General features: G+C 39.4%; 3 protein-coding genes across 7 annotated transcripts in view; 2 read left to right on the top strand and 1 right to left on the bottom strand.

Annotated features, from left to right (window-relative positions):
• The window catches only part of LOC148900858 (ras-specific guanine nucleotide-releasing factor 1-like), a 32,710-nt gene extending 24,765 nt beyond the window's left edge, over nucleotides 1-7,945 (top strand). For 2 of the 4 annotated variants that reach the window (XM_088992867.1, XM_088992870.1), the window contains exons 20-26: nucleotides 664-918; nucleotides 2,799-2,883; nucleotides 2,969-3,166; nucleotides 4,247-4,326; nucleotides 4,761-4,878; nucleotides 4,996-5,064; nucleotides 7,536-7,945. In XM_088992867.1, the coding sequence (XP_088848993.1) occupies nucleotides 664-918; nucleotides 2,799-2,883; nucleotides 2,969-3,166; nucleotides 4,247-4,326; nucleotides 4,761-4,878; nucleotides 4,996-5,064; nucleotides 7,536-7,628 (898 nt within the window). In that variant the 3' untranslated portion in view covers nucleotides 7,629-7,945. Of the gene's footprint in view, nucleotides 1-663; nucleotides 919-2,798; nucleotides 2,884-2,968; nucleotides 3,167-4,246; nucleotides 4,327-4,406; nucleotides 4,731-4,760; nucleotides 4,879-4,995; nucleotides 5,065-7,535 lie in introns of those variants that run through there. The other 2 variants (XM_088992868.1, XM_088992869.1) reach the window with 2 other exon arrangements.
• A 3,476-nt stretch (nucleotides 7,946-11,421) lies between these two features.
• On the top strand, nucleotides 11,422-26,649 carry wdr76 (WD repeat domain 76). 2 transcript variants are annotated; one of them, XR_016114522.1, is made up of 17 exons: nucleotides 11,422-11,593; nucleotides 12,257-12,364; nucleotides 13,254-13,334; nucleotides 13,403-13,489; nucleotides 15,393-15,454; nucleotides 15,574-15,679; nucleotides 15,758-15,859; nucleotides 16,815-16,855; nucleotides 16,932-17,085; nucleotides 17,181-17,339; nucleotides 19,409-19,524; nucleotides 19,599-19,697; nucleotides 19,773-19,925; nucleotides 20,014-20,067; nucleotides 21,078-21,377; nucleotides 21,512-21,625; nucleotides 26,543-26,649. XR_016114522.1 is itself a non-coding variant. In XM_088992864.1 (15 exons), the coding sequence occupies exons 1-15, from the start codon at nucleotides 11,555-11,557 to the stop codon at nucleotides 21,328-21,330; spliced, it is 1,614 nt and encodes a 537-aa protein (XP_088848990.1). In that variant the 5' UTR covers nucleotides 11,423-11,554; the 3' UTR covers nucleotides 21,331-21,510. The 2 variants fall into 2 exon arrangements, 1 of the variants encoding a protein (XP_088848990.1); XM_088992864.1 differs by lacking the exons at nucleotides 21,512-21,625; nucleotides 26,543-26,649 and having other exon boundaries at nucleotides 11,423-11,593; nucleotides 21,078-21,510.
• LOC148900856 (FERM domain-containing protein 5-like) overlaps nucleotides 25,923-27,220 on the bottom strand; it is a 36,251-nt gene continuing 34,953 nt past the window's right edge. The window contains exon 14 of the mRNA XM_088992862.1: nucleotides 25,923-27,062. Within this exon, the coding sequence (XP_088848988.1) occupies nucleotides 26,500-27,062 (563 nt within the window). The 3' untranslated portion in view covers nucleotides 25,923-26,499. The remainder of the gene's footprint in view (nucleotides 27,063-27,220) is intronic.

The raw sequence follows: 27,220 nt of genomic DNA, 5'->3' as shown, positions 1-27,220 counted from the left end.
CGAGAGATCGGATTAATCAAATATGGATGAATAAATGGATCCAAATGGTTTTATTTTGTAGAACCATCTGAGGAAATATAATTGAGGAAATTCAACACGGCATATTATTCAGTGTACGATAAAGATATTTATTTCCATAAATCTTTTTTCCATAAAATGTTGACACAACGTGAAATTCTTCACTGACATAAAGGTACAGTTAACCTACTAAGGCTGGAACAATGTGATAAACGAAGAACCTCGTCATGGGGTTTATTAGAAAAAAAGAAGTGGCAGTGGCTCATTTCTATTTCCAAAACACAGACAGGTTTGAAGCACTTTTCTCACTCTGCATGTCACGTTTCGGTTTGTGACCAACGGGTGGCAATGTAGGGCCACGCCTGGTTGTTTTAATCAGTGGCACTTAAAAGGACTCCCGGCATGACCATTCAATGTCGGGTCATTGTTTGTTTCACATTGTCAGGTTTGTTTCGTCGTCATGTTTTATTCATGGCTTTGTTTGCTACTTTGTACCTTTTAGTTCTGTTAACTTTGTTGTTTGATATTATGTTCCTGCTGACTTTATTTAATACAATTTGTCAAATATGCCCTGCTCCTCCCTCCTGCCTGCATTTTTGGGGTCCACCAACACCACCACCTTGCAAATCGTGACATTGCTTGCAGGACGCTCACACAGGAGGACCCCGGAGACAACCAAGTGACCCTAGAAGAAATCATTCGCACGGTGAGAGGAAAACATCATCAGCCCAGTCGCCTTTCATCTTCGGCTCTCATGTTACAATATTGTGTTTGTTGTATATGTATGTTTCAGGCAATGGAGGAGTGCAGGAACGAGCCTTTTGAGAGCCACTCTGCCCTGGAGATCGCCGAGCAGCTTACTCTGCTCGATCACTTAATCTTCAAGGTCATCCCGTATGAGTGAGTGCAATGAAATACACTTTTGGTCATTGTCTTTCCTGACAAAATATGACTCAGCCATGTGACAAATGTGATTAGACAGATAACGTACAGTGAGACCTCAACTTACAAACACCTTATCTTACAAACTTTTCGTCTTAAGAACCTCTAATTTATGAAAATCAAAACTTAAAATAAGCACTTTTTTCATAATACACACCCAACACGGCTGGCGGGGTGATCTTCGGCGGAAGCACACGACCGAACAGCGCTCCAGCCGGCGCTACTTTGCACACCCCCTCTCATTGAATGCAGACGTCGATCGCCTACTTGAAGCTTTTTGCTTATAATTTTGCTATGATGGGAGTGAAAAAAAAAAACACCACAGGCTCGTGTTCAGCCCAAGAAGACATAAAATAAAATCACCGTTGCTGAGAAGAAGGAGCTGATTGAAAAACACGAACGAGGTGTGCGTTTGTGTGATTTAGTGGCCGAGCACGGCTATGCTAAGTCAACCATTGCTCCCATTCTCCGGAACAGAGAAGCCATCAAAGGTGCGTCTGTTGCACAAGGTGTTTCCGTGCTCTCAAAGCGACGGTCTGGGGCAATCGAAGAAGTTGAAAAAAACTAAACACAGTTTATTTCTTTAATTACAGTCCTCATGTAATGTGCCTCTCTTTGTGACTTTGTGATACAATGCAGTGTATTTCTTTCATTACAATACAATAGCACATTTATTATACATAGAATAAGGTATGTTTTAAGGCTTATTTAGTTAAAAACTATATTTTATGGAAACCCAGGAACGGATTATTCCCATTTTAATGGTTTCCTATGGGAATTTTTTTTTTGAGATACACACTTTTCGCCTTACACACTCTGTCTGGGAACCAATTAAGTTCGTAAATTGAGGTCTCACTATATTGGGAAATGAATGGCGTCTGAGATGGGTTGAAGTTGGTCGACATAAAATCCTCCGATGGGTTCAGTGGTGACGTCAGATATGTGAAGCTGCACAGGATGACATTAGTGGGAATAAGCCCTCCTCACCTCTTCACAGCCCTGAAATAAACCTATTTTAAGTTTTTTAATTCGGAAATACATTTATTGGGAATTTTCACCCCCTTGTGGCTTAATGGGAATACAACAAGAAATGCATGGCGATGCAACATCTCAGGAGGTACATGTGAATGTGGACATTTAAAAAATATATCCGGCTGTATATGACAAAATTTAAATGGTTAAAAATGGCACTACAGAACATCCATGAAGTGATAACAATTGGGCTTAATGAAATGTCTTATTTTGCAGATCTGATCAATGACATTGGTTTGGGAAATTATGATATTACAACTGATCATCAATTTTGCATGAATATGATACATATCTGCTGACCGGATCTAGCCAATTGGATCTGTGAAATGTCCAGCGCCCACTGGGTTTTTAGATTCAATATTTATCAAAAATACCCGATATGAGTAATTTAGTGCCTTTTACTGAGCATCTTCATCTTCATTCAGTTCTTGCTTGTTCTATAGCCACAAGGGGATATAAGCCAGTGTCTTCTTGTGCCGGTCCCAAGCCCGGATATATACAGTGGGTTGTGTCAGGAAGGGCATCAGCCGTAAAGGTTTGGCCAAAACAAACATGCCAATCAAACGTTATGAAGATGGAGGACACTGATTTGCTGTGGTGACCCTTTGAAGGGAAAAGCCAAAAGGAAAAGAAGAGAAAGTGGGGCTTTAACTCCTCCTGAAACATTAGAGAAGTCGACCCTGTGCATCCAAAAACGTAGCCACACTTTTTATACTTTGTGTTTTATCATAAATTGTGAGTTGTTTGTATTGAAGTGTAACAGTAGCAGCATATTATCTTTACTATATGAGATTTTTTTTTCCTAGGGAATTCTTTGGTCAAGGCTGGATGAAGAATGACAAGAATGAAAGGACTCCGTACATCATGAAAACAACCAAGCACTTCAATGACGTGCGTCTATCAGAGCAATAACGGACCGAACGCGTTGGCGTTTCAAAATAGAGTGACCGCGATTTATGTGCTTTGTTTGAATCAGATCAGCGACAGAATTGCTACTGAGATCCTGCAGTGGGATGACATCAACATGAGGGTGGCGGCCATCGAGAAATGGGTGGCAGCGGCGGACATTTGCCGCTGTCTGCACAACTACAACGCCGTGCTGGAGATCACGTCGTCACTCAACCGCAGCGCCATCTTCCGCCTCAAGAGAACCTGGCTCAAAGTCTCCAAGCAGGTAGGCTGCAAAGTCTTTCGAGTCGAGTCGAGTGGAGTCAAGTGGAGATTCTCTAAATGATTAAGTAAGTGGATTGTAATTAGCGAGAATTTTTTTGGCGTTGACGCTAACAAACTCAAAAGTCTTCTTTTACACTAATCTCAATCACACAATATTCAATGGAATCCAGTGAACTAACACATATTCCGGCTTCAGTTTTTAAAAAAAATATTTTTTGTTTGTTTTTTTTTTTTTCATTTTTTTATGTTTTTATTTTGTACACATGATCTATGTATTTATTTACAATCATTTGTTTGTTTATTCATTTATTTTTTTATTATTTTGTGTATTATGTATTTTGTGTAGTATTTATTTTGTGTATTATTTATGTTGTGTATTATTTATGTTGTTATTTATCTTGTGTGTTATTTATTTTGTGTTATTTATCTTGTGTGTTATTTATTTTATGTTATTTATTTTGTGTATTGTTTATGTTGTGTATTATATATTTTGTTTGTTATTTATCTTGTGTGTTATTTATTTTGTGTGTTATTTATCTTGTGTGTTATTTATTTTGTGTGTTGTTTATCTTGTGTGTTATTTATTTTGTGTATCATTTATGTATTACTAATTATTGATTATTTATCGTTTATTATGTATTACTAATTATTTATTATTGATTATTTATTATTATTTATGTATTATTTATTAAATGTTATTATTTGTTTATGTGTGTATTTATTTATTTATTTATTTATTTTGCTCTGTGCATCTTCTCAGCCTCACCCAGCACCCCCCTCTGTCTTATCACGTGGGTTATTATTATATATCTCTATCTACATCGCGGATTTTCATTTAACGCGGGTGGTCTTGGTTCCCATTCACCGCGGAAAACGAGGGATTACTATACTTGGACTTCATCTTGTCGCAAGGAACTATGATGAAGTGAATTGAGATCTTCCTTGAGGCAAAAGTAGTATTTTGTCACCACCATCTTGTGGCTTCTGTAGACAATTGGAAACCTTTTTTTCTGGGAGGCTTTGTACAGTATATCCTTCTTATTCTTAGGTTGTGTGTGTTTTGTCTGTTTGATTTTCTTAGACTAAAACAGTGATTGACAAGTTACAGAAGTTGGTATCATCAGAGGGTCGCTTCAAAAACCTGAGGGAGGCCCTCAAGAAGTGAGTCAGCTTTTTGACCCCATAAGCTACAGAGATAATTTCTCAGTTCATTTACACGTAAACAAACTACTACTGCACAGGTGTCAAAGTCAAGGCCCGGGGGCCAAATCCGTCCCACCACATCATTTTTTTCGGCCCGCGAAAGCAAATCAAACTTGTGAAATTCCATGATGCTTGCTAAAATCCTCACAAAAAAATCTTATTTTTGGATGTAAACCACAATAACAGTCATTATTCTTGACTTCTGATTTGAAAACTAGTTATTCGTTAATTTGTTGTGTGCTCTATATGTAATATGTGGAGGGGATTACACATTCTAATGGCTTCCCCAAATTCATAACAGCCCTTGAGAGGAAACCATCACTACAATGTGGCCCGCGGCAAAAAATGACTTTGACACCACTGTACTATTGTGTCTTTGTGTGCATGTTCAGCTGCGACCCACCTTGTGTTCCTTACCTGGGCATGTACCTGACCGACTTGGCCTTCATTGAGGAAGGAACACCCAACTACACAGAGGACAACCTGGTCAACTTTTCCAAGATGAGAATGGTGAAGGACATCTTCACGGAATTGTCTCGCTGTTTTACGTTATGTGCTCTACAAAAGACAACAAATGGAATGTCTCCCGAAAAATGACTGCAATCATTTTCTCCTGTTTACCCTCAGATATCACACATCATCAGAGAAATTCGGCAGTTTCAGCAGACGGCGTACAAGATCGATAATCAACCAAAGGTGATTTGTTGTTTTTTTTTTTCTCTCTCCTGGCCTCATTGGAGATAAACGGAATAAACGTTCACTCTGGCGAGTAATACATTCTAACATGACTACAAACCTTAACAAGTGTAGTTTTGGCATTAAAGACAGAATTTGTTAGTCATTAGAGGGATCAGAGTAACGATAAATGCAAGCAGTACAAGTACATTTTTCATCTACACGCACATGATGTGCAATGAGTAATCTTTGTCCCCCCCCAAAACAAATTTTAAACTTACTTTGAAACCCTTGGTCAAATTTCAAATGTACTCTGAGAGCCTAACTTGACTTGGAAACCCTGAAAAGACAACCGACGTCTCCGGACAAGTTGTGTCCATAATTTGTAAAATGGCTTCAAATGACTTCTACTGAGCGTATTTTACAAAGATTCCAACGCACATAGCTATATTTTACGTTTCAAAACTCGCACTGAATATTCCGGAAGTCTTGTTTTTGAGTTGGTGACGAGGCCTCACTTTACGTCACTGAAGGAACGCCCCTGACTGAAAAAAAGGACACATTGTAGCAGTCCTTCCATCACGTCAATGCATTTTACTGTACTTGTTTGGTCTAAAAACCTCGTGTTGCACCAAAAAGAGGCAGAAGAGGGTGACAAAGCTCCATGTAAGGAATTAATCAGCCTGTGGAAGCGGGCTGATTAATTCCTTACACAGCTTTGTCGCCATGTTCTGCCTTTTTTGAGTACCACATTTCCCACCCCTGATGCTTCAAAATGACACGGATTAAATTCTTTAATCAATTGCAAACATGTATGCTTTCTTCTTCAGAACTATTTGAATCATATTCATAACTGGATGAGTAACAAGAAAGCATATTCTCCGAATCTGAAGCCATTGTTTTGATTCTTGAGCAAGGCAAGATGTCTTGCCGTGACACCACGAACATGGGGGCGGGACCTTCTGAAACTGGCCACTTCCGGTTTCAAATTGAAGTACATTTTAGACACTTTGAGTCATTTTTATTGGTGTTTTGCATTTGACTAAAAATATCATACTGCGTTTTGGGGTATTTTAGATGCTATAAAACGTTTTTCTGATGTCAGTTAGGAAACAAAAAAGTGACGTCGGTTGTCCTTTAATGCTTATTTGAAATACTCTAAAAATATAATGACTTTGAAACCCTAACTCCTCTTTGAAATTGCACTTTCGAACCTCAAAATCCTCCTTGAAATCGTACTCTGAAACCCTAAGCCTATTTTGAAACCTAAGGCCTACTTTGAAAGCCTAACTTTACTTTAAACCCTAGTTTGAAAAGGTGAATGTACTTTGAGGACCTACTTTTCAACAGTTAGCCTGCTTAGAATCCCTACATTCAAGGGGTAATTTCAAACCCAACATTAAAACCCTAACCCTACTTTGAAATCCTCACACGACTTTGAAAGCTAACTATGTTGATATTATGCGCATGCATTGAAACCACATGAATGAAACCCTTATACTATTTTGAAACATTAAGCCAAATTTAAAACCCTGCTTTGGAACCCTTCGTTTTGAAATACTGCTTTGAAACCGTAACCCTATTCTGAATCCTTTCACGGCCTCATCCTATTTCGAAAATTCCTATTTGAAATCCTAATCCGAAACCCTACCCTACATTGGCTCCCAATCTTGAAACCATAACATGAAATCTTATAACATGAAATAAAATTGTTACTATTGTTACTACTGTTACTACTGTTAGTACTGTTATTATTATTATTATTATTATTATTATTATTATTATTATTATTATTATTATTATTATTATAAAAGCCGAAAGGAAAGGAAGATTATTATTATTATTATTATTATTATTATTATTATTATTATTTTTATTTATTTACAGTAAAGTCTCGTTATATCGATATCTGATATATCGATAGTCTCGGTTATATCGATACTATTTCTATGCACGCACGGAGAAAATTACATGCAAACAGGGTCGGATATATCGATAGTCCCGGTTATATCGATATTTTTTCGGACTCCCTTGAATATCGATATAACGAGACTTTACTGTATTTATTATTATTATTATTATTATTATTATTATTATTATTATTATTATTATGTATTATTATTATTATTATTATTATTATAAAAGCCGAAAGGGAAAAGATTATTATTATTATTTATTTATTATTATTATTATTATTATTATTATTATTTATTATTATTATTATTATTATTATTATTATTATTATTATTATTATTATTATTATTACAGTAAAGTCTCGTTATATCGATATCGGATATATCGATAGTCCCGGTTATATCGATACTATTTCTATGCACGCACGGAGAAAATTACATGCAAACAGGGTCGGATATATCGATAGTCCCGGTTATATCGATATTTTTTCGGACTCCCTTGAATATCGATATAACGAGACTTTACTGTATTATTTAACCAGATTAGTGCAACTAAACATTTAGTTTCTGTCATGACAGGTGGCAAAGTACTTACTGGACAACAGCTCCGTGCTGGACGAGGAACGTCTTTACGAAACATCCTTGAGGATCGAACCCAAAACATCATCATGAGGAGGCTCTTTCAACTTTCATAGCAAGTGTACATACAGAATGGTTGTATTCTATTGTGATGTACATACACGTATACGCCGCACTCTTCTAATATGTTCTCCTCAATGTCAAATATAAACGCTAAGTAAATACCCAGAGGTTTTATCTATATAGTTGCTGGAATATATGTTTATTTATTGTCTTATATACTGTATACTTTGACATTTTATTTTAACAGAAGAGATAGTATACAAGTGATCACATACCTTAGGCTTGATTTGCACTGTTAGTCCAAGTGGAAAGTTGCAGTTTAATTCCGACAGAATGGTTGATTTTTTTTTTTTTTTTTTTTTTTGAGATTCCCTATTTCCATGCTGTATATTTTAAATGACAACATGAGTTATGTTTATGGTACATATAGTTTAGATTTTTAACACGTGTATTTTATTTATGTTTTATGAGCAGACGGGATTGGTTGAAGTCAATAACCTCGAATTTGCATTGACCGGATATAGCTGATCTGTGAGTTTCTGCTGCATTATGCTCTATGTATCAGGTTCAAAAGAGGCATGAGTCCGATCTGAAGATGTTCAACTCAAGAATTGAGAGCAAGAAAATCAGAATTGTGTCTCTTCAACCATGCCGTGTAAATTCAAAATTCAGTCGCCTTGTTGTCCAGCAATGAAAGTTTTGCCTTAAAAGTATAGTTGCCTTTTGTGATCATCAAATTAGTGATCAATATCAATACACACTCATTAACTGCACGAGCCTTGATTACATTTAAGAATAGAAATTACTCTAAAATAATTGAATGCTGAAAATTTTAGTTAAACTATTTCCTTAGTGGTGGTCTCCACCTCAACAATCGTCTGCTGAAATTTGACGGCCAATCCTTTAATTTTGTGTATTGGATTGGATTAGATTTGCCTTTATTAGTCTTGCAGTGGAGAAATTACATTTCACAGCAGCAAAGGAATGAAAGTAGAAAAACAAAATACAAGAGCTTCTGGAAAGGCAGCGACTCTGGCGGCGCCGTCTTGAAGTCAAAAGAACAGAAAAAGCTAAATAACAAATAACATGACAACACAAACACACAGAGAGTCATTCATTCTTAAGCACTTTCTGTACCCTCTTTGTTACACGAATCAGTTCCAGATGAAAGAGGAGAGGATCAAAGCGTCTCTTCACCAGTGGATTGGATTGGATTGGATTGGATTGGATTGGATTGGATTGGATTGGATTGGATTGGATTGGATTGGATTGGATTGGATTGGATATGCCTTTATTAGTCTCACGGTGGAGAAATTCAGGTCAGATCAGGTACATCATGGTGGAATGTGCACATCGACTACAAGCTAAATGTTGAAAGCAAACACGCTGCTGTAGCATCCATTGACGAAAACAGTTTATTAAAAGAGAGTATTATTGCACTCCTCATAACTACATTAGACAATGACAATCTATTGTTAATTTTGTGCGAGCTAAATCTCAAAGAAGTTATTTGAGTAAACTAACACTCCCAGCCACTAAATTCGATCCATATTCGTGTATGCTGGAACCAAATGAAATGTTGGGCTGTTTCATGCAACCAATGCCAATGAATGATCCTTTTTTTGCATTTTACCTGTAGAAATCCACGGTTTGACTTTTGTTACTTCCCACTGTGGATACAATGCAATTCATGTAGCAAGTTTTAACTCCCAGTGTTTCATGAAAGATGACTCTCCCTGGCCAGTGTTATGTGTCGTTTCAAGCCTTAATCATGAAAATAAATACATAAATAAATTAAAAACTGAATAATACAAATGTATATCCATTATTTTGCTGGACTATTTTGCCTATGAAATTGATGAAATGTTTCCTCTGTGTACAGCAAAAAGTAATAACTTCTCTGTATATCAGGGGTGTCAAAGTCATTTTTTGCCGCGGGCCACATTGTAGTTATGGTTTCCTCTCGAGGGCCGTTATGAATTTGGGGAACTCATTAGAATGTTTAAATCCCTTCAAATATTACATATAGAGCACACAGCAAATTAATGAATACCTTGTTTTCAAATCTGAAGTCAAGTATAATGACTTTTATTGTGGTTGACATCCAAAAATATGAAATTTTGGCTCAGATTTTAGCAATCATCATGGAATTTAACAAGTTTGATTTGCTTTCGCGGGCCGAAAAAAATGATGTGGCGGGCCAGATTTGGCCCGCGGGCCTTGACTTTGACACCTGTGCTGTATATGACACTTCTAAGAGTAACACATGCTGTTCATTGCTGTATTAGCAAGAGTTATACGGTCATAAGATTGTGTTTATTCTCTGGATATTTCCGATATGTATTTAAAAGCTTTGATTAGACAAGCGTCTGATGCTTAAATGGCTCACATCTGCTATTTTTTCACGTGTTTAACATCCTGATATAAGCAGCACAGTTGCCCTTCCAAAAGGCACATGAGATATTTGCAATATGCACCACAATGTCAGGTAATGGTGTGCCAACCGCTTCAGTCAATATTTGCTTTTTTTTCTTCATTTGTTTAAAAAAAATGTTTCCTTTCCTGATTACCTCTTGTTAATAAATCTCTTCTTTCTCAGGGGGAGAATGCCTTTTGTGTTTCTCACGCCCAAGTATGCTTTGAGTGGGAAATCAAAGGGAGGGTTTGTTCAGGCGTGGAAAAGCAACCTTGGTTGTGATGCTCAAAAGCTCTGTGGAGGCTGTGAAGAAGAGCATGGAGCACACACGAGTTGTTCATCACAACGATGGCATGATGGTCGTATTGGTCGACTAGTTTGCACGTCGGTATGACAGTGCAGAGGGACATGGTTTCTTTCAGGATAGATGTTATCATACCTGTCAACCTCCCGGCTCCATGCCCTTACAAACTGTCGTATTTTCCCTTACAAAATACAAAATAATCGTACACCATATTTTTTTCCAAACGTGTTTATTTATGTAGTTTAACATGTTATATTGTACATGTTACGTTATATCATTCTGTACATGTTCTTAATAAATGATGAAATTACATGATAAATGATGCAAAGGGAGATCCTCAGGTGGCAGACGCATGCGCACAGTAGCATCAAACCGCTCGCTTCGTTTGCAATTAAAAAAATGATACCGAGACAGAGGCAAGCGTGGCGAACTCGTTTGACTTGATTCATTTGCCGTTTCGTGATAGTCGGACGTTATACACAGTCGGTGTATACCGGATGGTACCCATTATTGACAAATTTGCGTTTTTCTCTCTCGTTTCTTGTACGTCGTACACGTCTTAAAATGCATAATAAACCTACGTACAGGTTGACCGGTATGGGTTATATAATTGATACTGTGGCGGGCACTCGATCCAGGCATCTCACCCAACAGGTGCGCAGCGGAGCGTGTGTATGATAAGTCTATTTTACTGCATTTTCCCATGTTCAAGCCAGATCAACTTGTTAGCAGTTGGAATAAAGACGTACTCCAGTCAGTCGTGTGTTTGCCTTCCTCAACTGCTACAATATAATTATACAAATGTAAATAATTAAAGTAATTGCTGATTTTTGTAAATAATGTATAGAATATTTCTTCAATACCACATTTGCATTTTTTTCCAGTACGTCCATAATGCGAAAATACACTACTGTACAGTACTGTATTCTTTTCTTCCGGAAATAACGACAGAACACGCGTGTAAACTCGGGTTGCATGCGGAAGTGGAGCTCGATTTTTTGCGAGCCCATTGGCTACGGATAGCAAGGAAACCAACCTTTTTCATGACAACACCATAAAATTGACCAATAGCCTCTCGGAATTCTGTTTCACAACATCACTGCAGCTGATTACAAAACTTGAAACGCGGCAACTCGCACGCCTTCAGTTACGAAAGTAGATTTCAAGGGAAGGAATATCGAGCCTGTTTACCCCCGTAAATTCACTCTTGTGTTTATTAAGTGGTCAACAACTCCAATGAACACAAGAAGCTCAAGGCGTGACGCCAGCGAGAAGGTAATGTTTTTTTCAATGGCTGCCTTTGCTTCGTCTGTGTTCTTGTTTTTGCCACTTACATTCATTTAAAGTGAATTCTGGGAAAAAAAAAACTCATACTACACAGACTTTACATTTCTAAATTCATAGCAATGTATTGTAAGCCAAACGTGCATATGTTTCTTTCAGAACCCTCCCATATTTGACAACTGTTAAGAAAGTTATATTGTATCCTCATTTTGTGAAATACATACTGTAATATTGAGCGGATCTGGCAACCCAGCCACCACGCGACATCACGTGCTTTGAGAGCATCAAAGCCAGTGTGTGTGTGATTTCTTGTCCGACGATGAGTGTCGAGGCTGCTCTCTCGCTCCGGCAAATAAACATCCTACGTGTACGACCGAAACAAGAAGGACCGTCTCGACTCTTTATTCTCCCAAATGCATCGCGAAAGATCTCAACAACAACAATGACACAACGAATTTACTGTACTGTAATTCGAAGACAAATTTCACAAGTGAAGAATGACGTTTTTGTCGGCTATTTTATGTGTCACCCAAAGTTTTTTTTAGCTCGCTTGTATGTATTCTTACTTTATATAATATTTCAAAATAAAGATAGAGATGACACTGTTAAGTGAGAGGTCTCAATTAACGAACGATGTGTCTGTTCACCTGGCAGGAAGTAACACCAGTCCAGATGAAAGTCGTCCAGAAATTATCTCGAACCCATCTGGTATCCAAGCACCTTCAATACTCTCCTCCTCATTCTACTTCTGCAGCACGACAGGTGTGAAGGCAATTCACGATACAAACACATTTTAAACATCGTCTTATTTTCTTGGACCTCCATTTTTATTATAGGCTAGTCAATGGCGTCACATCCTGGCCAGTTTATTTATGTGCCGTCCAAAAGATGAAAGAATCTTTTTGTTCTTGCTTTTGATTCCCGCTTTATTTTTTGTATTATTAAACGAACCGAACAATAAGAGAAAGGTGAGTTCCCATGAATAGGACCTGCAGCTCCAAACGTAATGGACATAAAAAGAGTGCAGCATCGGGATAGACTCCAGCACCTTCATAATCCCACCAAGGTCAAATGCGATGAAAAAGGAATGTACGATATGGTAAAATAATTGTTTTGTTATATATTCAAGTTTCAGGCATAGACAAACAAGATACACACTGTAAAAATAAGAAATTAGAAAGCCACCCCACACCAATACCAAATTAATCATTGTAGAGCAGGGGTGTCAAAGTCATTTTTTGCCGCGGGCCACATTGTAGTTATGGTTTCCTCTCGAGGGCCGTTATGAATTTGGGGCACCCATTAGAATGTTTACATCCCTTCAAATATTACATATAGAGCACACAGCAAATTAATGAGTAACTCGTTTTCAAATCTGAAGTCAAGAATAATGACTTTTATTGTGGCAATCATCATGGAATTTAACAAGTTTGATTTGCTTTCGCGGGCTGAAAAAAATGATGTGGTGGGCCAGATTTGGCCCGCGGGCCTTGACTTTGACACCTGTGTTATAGAGTATTGTTTACAAGGGAGCATCATACAACCGGCATAGGTACCAATGCCTATTGATGTGATCGGATAGATTGTGCTGTTGTAGTGAGAAAAAAAGCCATTTCCTTAATTATCTTGCATTTTTGTCCAACATTTTAAGATTCACAAAATGGAAAAAATACAAGGTAAAGAAAACGAGGACTCTTCACATTCTGAAAATGGTGATGCAGAAGTGGAAAATGTAAGTATTAATCAAACTGATTCAAAGCCGATCACATTTGCACATCTCAACATTTTATATCATGACAGGGTAAACGACTCTCGGCTTATGAACTGGAGCGTCTGGAGAATATCAGGCGGAATCGAGACTTTCTCTCCTCGATCAACCTGCTTCAGGTAGCTCAACACATTACTTACAGCCATCTCCATTTTGACAGACGCAAATCATTTCATGAAAAGCGCGTACAAACAACGCCCTCGTTCACATTTACAGCTGCGCCACAAGTAGGGACGTTAACAGACGTAACAGCATGAGCATGTCGACAGCTCAATCTCTATTCTTCCCCTGCTCCTGACACTGTGGACTCTTAACTCATTCACTGCCAGACATTGGGAAAATGTGTCTTCTCCAGTGCCAGGGTTTTTGTCAGTGTCACTCGAATTCTAGGACGACATAAACATTCAATACAGTGTAGAAAATCTTACTTTCTTTTTTCATCAGAAAAAAAGAGTTAATTCCTACATTATATTTGTCTGGAGTTATATGAGCTTGAAATGAGGACAGCTGTCAAAAATACAATGCAATACATACATATTGGTTTATATAGCGCTTGAACAACAGCTGAAACTAAAACAAAGCGCTAACATGGAAAAAAAAAGGGAAATGCTGCCCTCTTGTGGAAGGGAGGAAACATTGCTAGAGGCCATGTCCAGCGCTTCATCTGCACCCAAACAAGAAAAAACAAGACCCGAACAAACTCAGGAATGGTGCGCTACGTCATATTTTCAATTCCTGAATAAATTTGTGAATGGCACTGAAGGAGTTAAACAAGAAGCAACCAGACTGACATAATTGCATTGAACAATATACTGCACAGTTAAAGGACAACCGACGCCTCTGGACAAGTTGTGTCCATAATTTGTAAAATCACTTCAAATGACTTCTACTGAGCGTATTTTACAAACATTCCACGGCCTATAGCTATATTTTACGTTTTAAGACTCTCGCTGAATATTCTGGAAGTCTTGTTTTCGAGTTGATGACGATGCCTGACATCTGGAACTCCCCTGGTCGAGAAAGCGACACACAATGCATTTTGGGTACTTTGTTTGGTCTGAAAACTTCGTGTTGATCCGTGTTGATGGCGAAATTGGAAGGAAAACGCATAAATAACGCGATGCTGAATCGTTGTGTGTTGCACCAAGACTACTGTTTGATACTAGTTGACACAAATTCCCTAGCAGACAAATCAGCCCATTTCCAACAGAGCTTGGGCGCCATCTTGTGCATTTTCTGGGACGCTACGTTGGAGTCCTGACGCCTCAAAATGAGTCGGAAGGACTTCTTTAATCGATTGCAAACATTTATGCTTTCCTCTTCACAACTATTTGAATCATATTCATAACTGGATGAGTAACAAGAAAGCATCTGCTCTGAATCTGAAGCCATTGTTTTGATTCTAGAACAAGGCAAGACGTCCTGCCGTGACGTCACGAAAAAGGGGGCGGGACCTTCTGAAACTCGGCATCTCCGAGGTCATTTTGAAGTAGTTTTGGGAGACTTTAAGTCATTTTTATTGGTGTTTTGCATTTGACTAAAAATATCAGCCTGCGTGTTTTGGGTATTATAGATGCTATAAAACGTTTTTCTGATGTCAGTTAAAATGGTGTCGGTTGTCCTTTAAATGACAAACTGCCATTGTATATCGGTTTTATATTTTGTTCCAGTGTAACATGGAAGCAATGCCGCATGTCTATTTCCCCACATTATATGAAAGCCTCTCAAATTGGACCCACGACGATTTTTAGAATAGATTATTTCACAAATATTCCCATTGACTGATTGTCCGATTGATTTAATGATTTGAATAAACTTTGCGTTGGCTTTATTTCACCACATGCATGTGAATTAAGAGTTTGGCTTTAAAAGTCCTGCCTTGTGAGTGGCATTGGCGTCAGCAAATGAAAGTGTTGATGGATGAAGTTGACATTTTCATTGTGCCTGATTATTAATGCATTTTTGTCCCTCATCGCACAACAAGTATCATCCCTTGTTCATCTTTGACCTTTTTCCCTGAAGGCATCCAAAGACTTAAAACAATCATCATCCAGATGGCAGCCGTTAAAGAAAGGGTTGAAAAGGTGCAGTTCACATATTGACCTTGTGATTGACTTGTGATTTGACCTGATTTAATTTCAAACCAACAAATTTTGAACTGTCACCTTATTCCATCTGCAATGCTTGTCATCTGTCATTTCAGGAAACCCGCAGGCATAAAAGAAGTCCTCCCATCTCGGAGGTCCCTGCGTCTCCAAAACAAAGCACCACCTGTGCCAGAACCAAGAGAAACGGAAGTCGTGAAACAGGTAGCACCGCCAAAATAAAATCTTGCAATTGACCTGCCTGCTGTCTTTTCCACCATTTAACATCAGTTGTTTTGAAAGCCCTTCAAGACCAAGAAGCCCCCGGGTCCTCTGCCTATGGAGCCAGTCAACATGGCAGAAGGAAGCCAGCTCCCACCTCAATTCCTCCAACTTTGCTCAGAGGTAAAGATTCCTAACAGGATGGCAAATTTCCCAGTAAATGGGAAATATGCCCAGTTGTAAACTTTTCATGGGAATTGAGGCAAATTTAATGAAAAAGCATTCCAACATGATAATAGAGCACTCATCGATGAACTGTCTTTGCTCACTTGTTAGGGCATTACGGCATCTTCATCCTACATCCTCAACTCTACTACCTATGGCTCTTTTGATAATTGCATCTGGCTCGTCGATAAAACTAAATACATAGTCTCGCTTTTTCGCTGTTCATTTCCTGTTTGGGCGGCAGTTGGCGGAAAGCGCAATTTTGATTGGATGATACTGACCTATGGCCGTTGATGTCGAAACAGGTAAACGCCCCCTTTTAAATAAGCCTGCCGAGTAAAAATATTGACGAGTATCGTACACTTCAGGTTGACTGGACGGACGGTTTTGCCTTTGTGGAGAGAAAAGGTTCTGCCGTGATTCTAATTTGCAATGAAACAGTTGAATATTTGTGGCACTTTGACAAGCCCCATGCTAACGTTAGCATCAATATACTTCTGTGAGAGACAGCAAAAAGCAAGCGTGCAAGCTAATGAGCAGTGTGCAGGCTAGCTAGCAGTAGCATCGCCTATGGACCCGGCAAGTTGACTTTCATTCCGATCGTTTGGCTGGATTTTTTTTTTACCAATCATAAAGAACGGAAAACTATTCATATGAAAGGTATTATCTCAAAGTTATTTTAAATAATACATTCTGACATTTTGTTGAAATCACGTGCGTGCGTGTTTGCGTGTGTGTGGTTCTCACTGAAAAACATTTCTAAATAATTTACTTTTATGGCTCTCTTTGTCAAAAAGGTTGCCGACCCCTGTTCTATTCCATGCAGAATGTAATATTTTTGGGCTACCTTGTTGTTGCCTTGTTTCCAAATCGATTAAAAAAAAGGCTAAGGATTGTATTTTTATCTATCCAGGTGTCTTCCAGAAAAAGGGGACTGGAACTGGATTTGAAAGAGTATGCTGACAATTTTGAGACTCTTGTGATTCCGAATTGTCAAAGGCAATACTAAGAAGTAACCGCTTTGTTGAAGGTACTGCTCCTTGCTGAAGAAAATGAAGATAAGTGAAGATCAAGTGGTCAAAGTTGTGGAGGAGCGCATTTTCTCAGCAGCCTTCCACCCCGCCTCCACTAGCCTCCTCATGGCCGCGGGTGACAAATATGGGAATGTGGGCATCTGGACTTTAGTGAGTTTTCTTTACTTCTGTTGTCAATGTCAACCTTTGTGTGTCTTTGACCAAAGTCCGCTCTTTTTATCCCCTCTGTGGTTCATCCCCCACAGGGTGGCATCTGGGGTGACGATGGCGTTTTGCTGTTTGAGCCCCACACTCGCCCGGTGGGCTGTTTGGCCTTCTCCAAGACGCACCCTGCTCAGCTGCTGAGTCTCAGCTATGATGGATCCATGCGTTGCATGGATGTGGAGAAGGGTGCTTTTGATGATGTGAGTCATGTTTTTTTTAACTCATTCACTGCCATTTGTGAATTTATTTGGGAAGTGAAAGGCATGACATGGAGCGACATTCCTAATTTTTTTCCAGTTTTGGTTTTTCTTGGGGGAGGGTGCCATTAAATCGCTGGTCAGACCTCTGGCAATGTTTTTCCCTCCCACAGGGGGTCCCCATCTTAAACCATGCAAAAGAAAATGCAAAAAAAACATGGAATGACAATTTCACCAATCCAACCTGACTAAACTCATTTTCAGGTTACAACATCGATGTGATTCATCAACGGGATTGGGGAAAAAAAAAGATGTATTTCATTTAAAGGACAACCGACGTCTCCGGACAAGTTGTGTCCATAATTTGTAAAATGGCTTCAAATGACTTCTACTGAGCGTACTTTAATAAGATTCCACGGCATATAGCTATATTTTACGTTTTAAGAATCGCGCTGAATATTCACGAAGTCTTGTTTTCGAGTTGATGACGATGCCTGACGTGACGTCACGTCAGGAACGCCCCTGACCGACAAAGTGACAGACAATGCATTTTGGGTACTTTGTTTGGTCTGAAAACTTCGTGTTGATCCGTGTTGATGGCGAAATTAGAAGGAAAACATAAAATAACATGATGGTGAATTGTTGTGTGTTGCACCAAGACTACTATTTGATACTAGTTGACACAAATTCCCAGCAGACAAATCAGCCCATTTCCAACGGAGCTTGGGCGCCATCTTGTGCATTTTCTGGGACTCTACATTGGAGTCCTGACGGCTCAAATTGATACGGGAGGACTTCTTTAATCGATTGCAAACATTTTGGCTTTCCTCTTCAGAACTATTTGAATCATATTCATAACTGGATGAGTAACAAGAAAGCATCTTCTCCGAATCTGAAGCCATTGTTTTGATTCTCGAGGAAGGCAAGACGTCTTGGCGTGACGTCACGTACAAGGGAGCGGGACCTTCTGAAACTCCATCTCCGAGGTCACTTTGAAGTAGTTTTGGGACACTAATTCATTTTTATTGGTGTTTTGCATTTGACTAAAAATATCAGCCTGCGCGTTTTGGGTATTTTAGATGCTATAAAACATTTTTCTGACGTCAGGAAACAAAAAAATGGTGTCGGTTGTCCTTTACATCAACTCATTCACTGCCATTCCCGAATTTATTTGGGAATTGAAAATATGACATGTCATTCTGCCATTCCCGAATTGTTTTTTTGTTTTTCTTGCTGATAAAGCGCTGGTCAGACCTCTGGCTATGTTTTTTCCTTTCCACGAGGGGTCAGCATTTGCCTTTTGTACAGCTGCTCCCATTTCAAGCTCATAACTCCAGACCCATATAATTTAGGAATTAACTTTTTTTCTGATGAAAGAGGAGAGTCTAAGGTTTCTTGCGCTGCATTGAATGTTTATGTCATCCTAAAACTCACCATTTTGTGTATCCTGGAATCTGAGTGAAAATGACAATAACCCTGGCACTGCAGTGAACACATTTTTGTACATTGTCTGGCAGTAAATGCGTTAATCCACTTGTAGTCGAACTATAAGACACTTTTGGCAAAAACATTCTTTATAGAAACAACATCTGGTGACTGTGAGGAATGCGCATATCATTCTTGCAAACCTTGGATTTTCTTGATGGTGGCTGTCTGTCTTGGTCCAGCCAAGCTGCAAAGTTAATTATTTAGACCAAGGGTGTCAAAGTCATTTTTTGCCGCGGGCCACATTGTAGTTATGGTTTCCTCTCGAGGGCCATTATGAATTTGGGGAACCCATTTGAATGTTTAAATCCCTTCAAATATTACATATAGAGCACACAGCAAATTAATGAATAACTCGTTTTCAAATCTGAAGTCAAGAATAATGACTTTCATTGTGGTTGACATCCAAAAATATGAAATTTTGGCTCAGATTTTAGCAATCATCATGGAATTTAACAAGCTTGATTTGCTTTCGCGGGCCGAAGAAAATGATGTGGCGGGCCGGATTTGGCCCGCGGGCCTTGACTTTCACACCTGTGATTTAGACCAACCTACTCTTCTGTTTAAAAGGGTTGCGTGTGTTGCAGGTGTATGACATTGAAGACGGCCTGAAAACCTTTGACTTCCTGTCACATGACTGTTCAACACTGGTGGTCAGTGACTTGTATGGAAACGTCGCAATTGTGGACCGGCGTACACCAGGGTAGGGTTTTGTTTTTGAGTTGTCATCTGTTTTCTGAGCTTTGATGGTCATTCAACATTCTTGTGGTTGTGCAGTACCACGCATGAGTCTCTTTTCTCGTTGGATCCCAACGTTGTAAGATGTGTCAGCGTTCACCCGCTCCAACGACAATACATTGCCGTGGCTGCGAGCAGGTGCGGATGGTCGATGTCTTGCATATCATGTTCTTCTTGGGCTTCGATTGGAGTCACCAAGTTATTTCTCCTCAGGATGGTGAGCGTTTACGACGCACGGTGTTTGAAAAACATGAGAAGCCAACAGGTCTCCCAGCTTCGGGGTCACTCTTTAAGTATATCCAGCTGTTACTTCTCTCCATGTACTGGCAACAGAGTGGTCACTTCTTGTATGGACAACCATATTAGGTGCGTACTCGGCAGCACTTTCACCCATCTTGTCGTTCGTGCAGTGGGCGACGCCGCTCATGTCTATCCTTTCTTTGATTACAAACAGAATATATGACACATCCGTGATGATTCCTGGAGCCCCCCTGCTGACATCCATCAGGTACGTACTTCACAAGCATTACGCAACCATTGGACATACCTATGGTCCCATTGCACAAATTTGACTTACTAATCACCTGCTTAAAGGACAACCGACATCACTTTTTTGTTTCCTAACTGACATCTGAATAACGTTTTATAGCATCTAAAATACCCAAAACACGCAGTATGATATTTTTATTCAAATGCAAAACACCAATAAAAATGACTTAAAGTGTCTAAAATCTGCAAAAAAATTTAGCTGCGAATTGGGCCTTTTCAGAAAGTCCCGCCCCCAGTTCGTGACATCACGCCAAGACGTCTTGCACTGCTGGAGAATCAAAACAATGGCTTCAACTTCGGAGAATATGCTTTCTTGTCACACATCCAGTTATGAATATGATTCAAATAGTTCTGAAGAGGAATGCATACATGTTTGCAATCGATTAAAGCACAGGTGTCAAAGTCAAGGCCCGCGGGCCAAATCCGGCCCGCCACATCATTTTTTTCGGCCCGCGAAAGCAAATCAAACTTGTTAAATTCCATGATGATTGCTAAAATCTGAGCCAAAATTTCATATTTTTGGATGTTAACCACAATAAAAATCATTATTCTTGACTTCAGATTTGAAAACGAGTTATTCATTAATTTGCTGTGTGCTCTATATGTAATATTTGAAGGGATTTAAACATTCTAATGGGTTCCCCAAATTCATAACAGCCCTCGAGAGGAAACCATAACTACAATGTGGCCCGCGGCAAAAAATGACTTTGACACCCCTGGATTAAAAAATTTATTCCGTGTCATTTTGAGGCACACGGGCGGGGGGGAATGTCTCACCCAAAAAGAGGGTGGCCACCGAGCTGTGAAGAATGAATCAGCCTGTTTCCACAGGCTGATTGATGGGTTGAAATCTTTCTAAAGGGATTAAATATGGTGCTTTTCCGGTTTCGGTGTCCAGTGTAACATTGTCTGGAAAAGGTTTCTCTTGCTCTGTAGATTTGAAATATTTTTGCACCTTTCTGTTCGCAGCCATAACATGAGGACTGGTCGCTTCCTGTCCAAACTATCAGCCGTGTGGGACCCCAAACAGGAGGACTGCCTTTTGGTCGGCAGTATGAGACCTCGCAGAATGCAGGTGTTCCACGAGAGCGGTCGGCTTCTGCACGTATTCGAAGACGACGAGAATCTCAAAACGGTGCCATCGGTTACGGCCTTCCACCCCACCCGAAATGCCATCCTGGGCGGTAACTCATCCGGACGACTGCATGTCTTCTCAGATTGAGACTCCCTCCGCTCCTGGTTGTTTTCAGAGTTTCAGCAATAACAAAGGTGGCAATAGTTCTAAGATAAATATTTTCAATTTTATAGTTGTGGAAATAAATGTTTACTTTAAAGATTAGCTCCTTATTTTTCATGTTTACTTTCTTTAACTTTCACAATCCAATAAATGTTACAATTCACAGTTGTCATTGGCGTTCATTCCAAGTGAAAGCCTCAAGATGGCAGTGTCGGCATACGTTTCCTCAGCACAAACTTGCATCTGCTCAATCCTGAGAACTGGTTTCAAAATGCCTCAGGTACTTCTTTGCTTTGATTGACTCAAACGTATTCTTATATGACATAATTATCGTCAGTCGTCACAAGTTTAAGCCTCCTATAATTTTATTTTTCCATATACGTACATAATCTAATCAGACCTCATCAATTGCAGGATTGTTTTTTTTATCACATTTCTGATTGATGAAAATCATAGCTTTTATTACCTCTATCTACTTATTAATCACTGTATTTTTTCATCCAGCCTTTTTTTGAGGAATGTTTCAGGTGTCATATAGATTAACTCATTCACTGCCGGACACGTGCAAAAATGAGTACTCCAGTGCCAGGGTTTTTGTCATTTTCACTCAAATTCCAGGACCCACAGAATATTGAGTTTTAGGTCTACATAAACATTTAATGCGGTGTAAGAAACCTTAGACTCTCTTCTTTCCACAGAAAATGTTTAATCCCTAAATTTTTTGGGTCTGCAGTTATATGAGGTTGAAATGAGGGTGGCTGTCCAAAATACAATACAATGCAATACATACATATCGGTTTATATAGTGCTTTAACAACAGCTGAAGCTGGAACAAAGCGCTAACATGCACAAAAGGCAAATGATGCCCTCTCGTGGAAGGGAAAAAACATTGCCGGAGGTCTGACCAGTGCTTTATCGGCACCCTTCCGCAAGAAAAACCAAAACCTGAATAAATTTGGGAATGGCAGTGAATGAATTAATGATGAAACGTTAAATGAAATTGATCTTTTTTTTCCCCATCCCGTTGATGAATCACGTATAATTACACAGTTGTTATCACCTGAAAATGACTTTAGTCAGGTTTGATTGGTGAAAATCTGTCATTTGAGTTTTTTCCTTTTCTTTTGCCTGGTTTAAAATGGAGACTACAGGAGTTTACACATGTCAAGAATATATATTTATTCATAAACAGGGAACACCAGTCTTCAATTGAAATACTGTCTGGCCAGGAGGCAATAAATGCATAAAACATGCTTACAGACACTGTTGGAGCCATGATGGATTGGAGTCGCACGTGCTGTACAATCATCCCATCATTCATATTTTGCGGTTTCCATGGTGACACGAACGGCAATGAAACATCTACATTCCACCTGTTGCACTAGCAACGCATCCATTGTCATGTGCCAAGCTCAAAATGTGCAACCAAAGTAAGTCAACGATGGGGAAACAAGCAGATTTCAGTAACGTTGCAGTGACATCCTTCACACACGCATCCACAAGCCTTCTGAGGGACAAAAAAACCCTCAAGATTAGGGTTCAACCTGCATTATTTATTGCTTTTGATTTAGAAATCCCACTAATGAGGCAAACATGGCAACCTATTTTTTATGATTTAGTATTTCCTTTTGTCTAACATCCCTGTGAGCTTACCGCAAGACCCCATTAATCAAGTCTTGCCAGTCCAAATCTAAACAAAACTGATTTATTTGTGCTTCAATTTGCTCGTGTCGGAATACAGATGTTTTTTTAGACAAAATTTACAGATTTATTAACAAATGCAACATTGGATACGTACATCGAATCTGCTGATGCTTGATTAGCTAAATGAGGCAGAATCATAAGCCACATTTACGTAATATTCGATGCATAACATCCCGAGAGATATAAGATGCTTCCCTGTCATAATGAAGCAAAAATACAACGTTTTGTTTTCCTACAAAACCGACTCACTGATTTTTGGGATACTAGCACTGATGGAGTTCATCACCAACTGAGGTTCGCTTACACTTGGGAGGCAGTTGTCCTTTTTTCATCTGTTTGCCTTGGTGTGATATTGAAATATTTGACGTGATAGCCTGGTGCTTGCAAAACACCAATAAAAATTAGTTAAAGTGTCCAAAAACTATTTCAAAATGACCTCGGGATGGTGAGTTTCAGAAGGTCCCGCCCCCTTGTTCATGACGTCACGCCAAGAGGTCTTGCCTTGCTCTAGAATCAAAACAATGGCTTCAGATTCGGAGATGATACTCATCCAGTTATGAATATGATTCAAATAGTTCTGAAGAGGAAAGCATAAATGTTTGCAATCGATTAAAGAAGTCCTTCCGGATCATTTTGGGGCGTCTGGACTCAAATGTAGCGTCCCAGAAAATGCACAAGATGGCGCCCAAGCTCTGTTGGAAATGGGCTGATTTGTCTGCTAGGAATTTGTGTCAACTTGTATCAAATAGTAGGCTTGGTGCAACACACAACGATTCACCATTGCGTTATTTGTGTTTTCCTTCTAATTTCGCCATCAACACGGATCAACACATAGTTTTCAGACCAAACAAAGTACCCAAAATGCATTGTGTGTTGCTTTCTCGATCAGGGGCGTTCCCTCCGTGACTTGACGTCACGAATTGTCACCAACTCAAAAAGAAGACTTCCTGAATATTCAGCGCGAGTCTTAAAACGTAAAATATAGCTATATGCGGTGGAATCTTTGTAAAATACGCCCAGTAGAAGTCATTTGAAGTGATTTTACAAATTATGGACACAACTTGTCCGGAAGCGTCGGTTGTCCTTTAAACATAATTCATTATGATAGAGCTGGAATGTGCGGACTTCATACTTGCATACATACATTATATGAACCGCTCATCCTTACAAGTGTCGTGGATGTGCAGCAACCTATCCGAACTGTCTTCAAGCAGTCGGTGGGTTACACCCTGAACTGAACAAAACACAAGAGTCACAGATGACGCTATTTTCATTTCAGTCAAAGACACTGCAGGCGGCTGAAGCAACACAAAACAGGTTTCTTTGGTTGGTGTGGTGATGAAAGTAGCGCTACAGTAAACAGGACGCATCTGCGGCTCTATCCATTCAAAGTCTCTCCAACACATTAAACATAAAAGAGCGTAAAAACCTTCACCTAACACAAAAAAAGCTGCTTCTCTCCTTACATTGCAATGTCCGATGAGTTTGTGTCCACTATTGCACATTGTGAAGTCAAACACTTGACGAGCAAAACTAGCTTTAGCTCACGTCAGCCTATCACATAAGATGATATTGTACTGTATCCATGAGCATTATTTGGCTCCTAGTTTATTTAGTAAAACTAAACAAAAAAACACTTATTGTTCTTCAAAAGTCTTTGGATGATAAGCGATGAAAAAAGTGCACAAATAATACCAAATGACATGAATAGTCATGCTACATTTATTAATGTCCCTTAACATCCTTCATCCCATTCATTATATGGAGGGGTTTTAGTGCCAAAAATAAAAAGAATAATTCGAATGAAACTTAATTATTACATTACTTTTTTTCAAACCGAATTACACAGATATAAAATACGTCATATTATGTACATACTGGATACATATTAGCGAGCTAGAGAGATCCTAGCAAGCTAGCTACGTATCTATATCTAGCTAGCTAGATAGCCAGCTAGCAGAATAGATAGACAGATGTATTTATGTACGTGTAATTTATCTATGTACAGTAAATAAAACAGATGAAGTTATTTCAGATAAAAGTCGTTTCCCTTTTCACTTTGCAAGAATTCTTTATGAGTGTAAAATATACCATCTTATATTTATTTTGGATTTATGTTCATTCCACCGGGACACAAAAAGACCCCTCCATATCTCTTCTTCTTTTCCTTTGGGCTTTTCCCTTCAAGCGGCCGCCACAGCGAATCAGTGTCCTCCATCTTTAGAAGTTTGATCCGCATGTTTGTTTTGGCTAAGCTTTTACATCGGATGACACAACCCTCTGTATTTATCCGGACTTGGGACCGGCACAAGGAGACTTATGTCCTTTTGTGGCTACAGAACAAGCAATTCACTCAGTAAAAGGCTCCCAAAAACCAAAATTACATAGATTGGCCTGAACAACATTGTCTATGATGACATCCTGACATACACTGACTGCACTTATTTCCCAAAGCATTAAGTAGACCTGCTCAATATGAGGAGCTCCAGTACAAGAGCTGTCACAAAAAAAAAAAAAAAAAAAAAAAAAAAAAACAAAGATAACAATGCTGGGTTTTGATTGAAACCGCCAGAGGGGGCATTCATTTATCAATTTGTTTGTCATGTCTCACTTTCACTTGTTTTTTTTTTTTACTTTTGTTTGTTTCAAGCTCCGTCATCTCCCTTTTGTGTTTTCTCACTCTCTCTCTGTCTTCTGCCTGTCTCTTTAATGTTTAACCCCTCGCCCCACTTACTGCTGCGTTCTTGACCAATCACATGACTTTAACCGAAGACGCCATTTTGTTTTGGGGAGAAGGCCTCACTCGCTGTCTGTAACCCCCCCCCCCCCCCTGCGTTCTTGACCAATCACGTGGCTTTAACAAAGACGGGGGGGGGGGGGGGGGGGGATAGCGAACAAAACAGTCGCCACCATTTTTGTGTTAGGAGAACGGGCTCGTTCGTGAACGACACATCACTCATTGTGCCAGCTCTGTGTGTATCCCGAAAAATAGTTCGTATGCCTGTCTATGATGATATCCTGACATACACTGACTGCACTTATTTCCCAAAACATTAAGTAGACCTGCTCAATATGAGGAGCTCCAGTACAAGAGCTGTCACAAAAAAAAAAAACAACAACAAAGATAACAATGCTGGGTTTTGATTGAAACTGCCAGAGGGGGCATTCATTTATCAAGTGGTTTCTGTCATGTTTGAAAGCGTCAATCCAAAGTCATTAGGATTATTAATTTCCAAACATCATTTGAACTAGACGGTTACTTTAAAAAATATATAATTTCACTGATAAATCACATTTCGTGTTAACAAATCTGTGAAATGAATTTTCAGGATATTTAAAATTAAATATATCCCTGCAACAGTGGCAGATGAAATGAAAGAGGGAGATCCTACAACGGGAAATCCGTGGCTTGTGACTTGGGAAAGGCTAGGAAAAGGATGGCCATCTTTTTTACTTGTTGATAAGGAGACCTCCCATCCATCTAAATTTACAGGCGAACCAGCGCCGCAACGGGCAGAAGTACTCAAAGTGAAACTGTTGGAATTCTGGCGTGGTGCGGATGTCTCTCAAGAAGGCGACGTCCAGGTCAGACTCTGTCAGCACAATTAGGAGCAACAGAAGGGCAAAGAGAAGTCCGATGGTGACTAAGAAAAGGCGCAGAACGCTCAGGATGAACTTGTGCAGCTCCTCCACGCCATTAGCGGATGACGGCCGGCTTTTAAGCACCCGCTGAGCTTTTCTTCCGGCTCTTTTGTCCGTTGCCTCCAGGAACGCGTTACCCTCGTCCTCATCAACACTGCAGGGAGAGCCATTGAGGTGCATCTCCAACCCACCCTCAGCCAGGGGCGTAGGGAGGACGCTTTCCGAGGGGCTGTAGGCCTCGTCGGAGATGACCCCGGAGGTGCTCGCTTCGCCTCCATCTACTGTGTGGCCATGAGAGGACAGGAAGGAGTCACCGTGGGAGATTGAGCGCACCGGCGTGGAGTGGGCGCTGTCCCGGAGGGACTCTAGACCTGACATGGCAGGAAATAGGACAAAAAAGTTGGTGCATGAATAAGTGGTCCAACAAATAGGTAAGGGACAATATTTGAAATTCTGATTTTTTTTAAATTGAATTTTACAATAACTTTGCAAAAGAAAATCATATAGAAACTAAATTATTTTCTCTAAT

The sequence above is a fragment of the Hippocampus bargibanti genome, linkage group LG03 (genome assembly GCF_051943395.1).
Source record: "Hippocampus bargibanti isolate YZ-2025 linkage group LG03, ASM5194339v1, whole genome shotgun sequence".
In the NCBI taxonomy this organism is placed as follows: Eukaryota; Metazoa; Chordata; class Actinopteri; order Syngnathiformes; family Syngnathidae; genus Hippocampus; species Hippocampus bargibanti.
The sequence above is the reverse complement of the archived record's forward strand: the minus strand, read 5'-3'. Positions and strand labels throughout refer to the sequence as shown.

Bases quoted from the DNA above. Each gene is read 5' to 3' on its own strand.
- wdr76 (XM_088992864.1), top strand. From the start codon at position 11,555: ATGAACACAAGAAGCTCAAGGCGTGACGCCAGCGAGAAG. The intron at 12,365-13,253 runs GTGTGAAGGCAA...CAACATTTTAAG, and splicing joins CTACTTCTGCAGCACGACAG to ATTCACAAAATGGAAAAAAT. The intron at 17,340-19,408 runs GTGAGTCATGTT...CGTGTGTTGCAG, and splicing joins AGAAGGGTGCTTTTGATGAT to GTGTATGACATTGAAGACGG.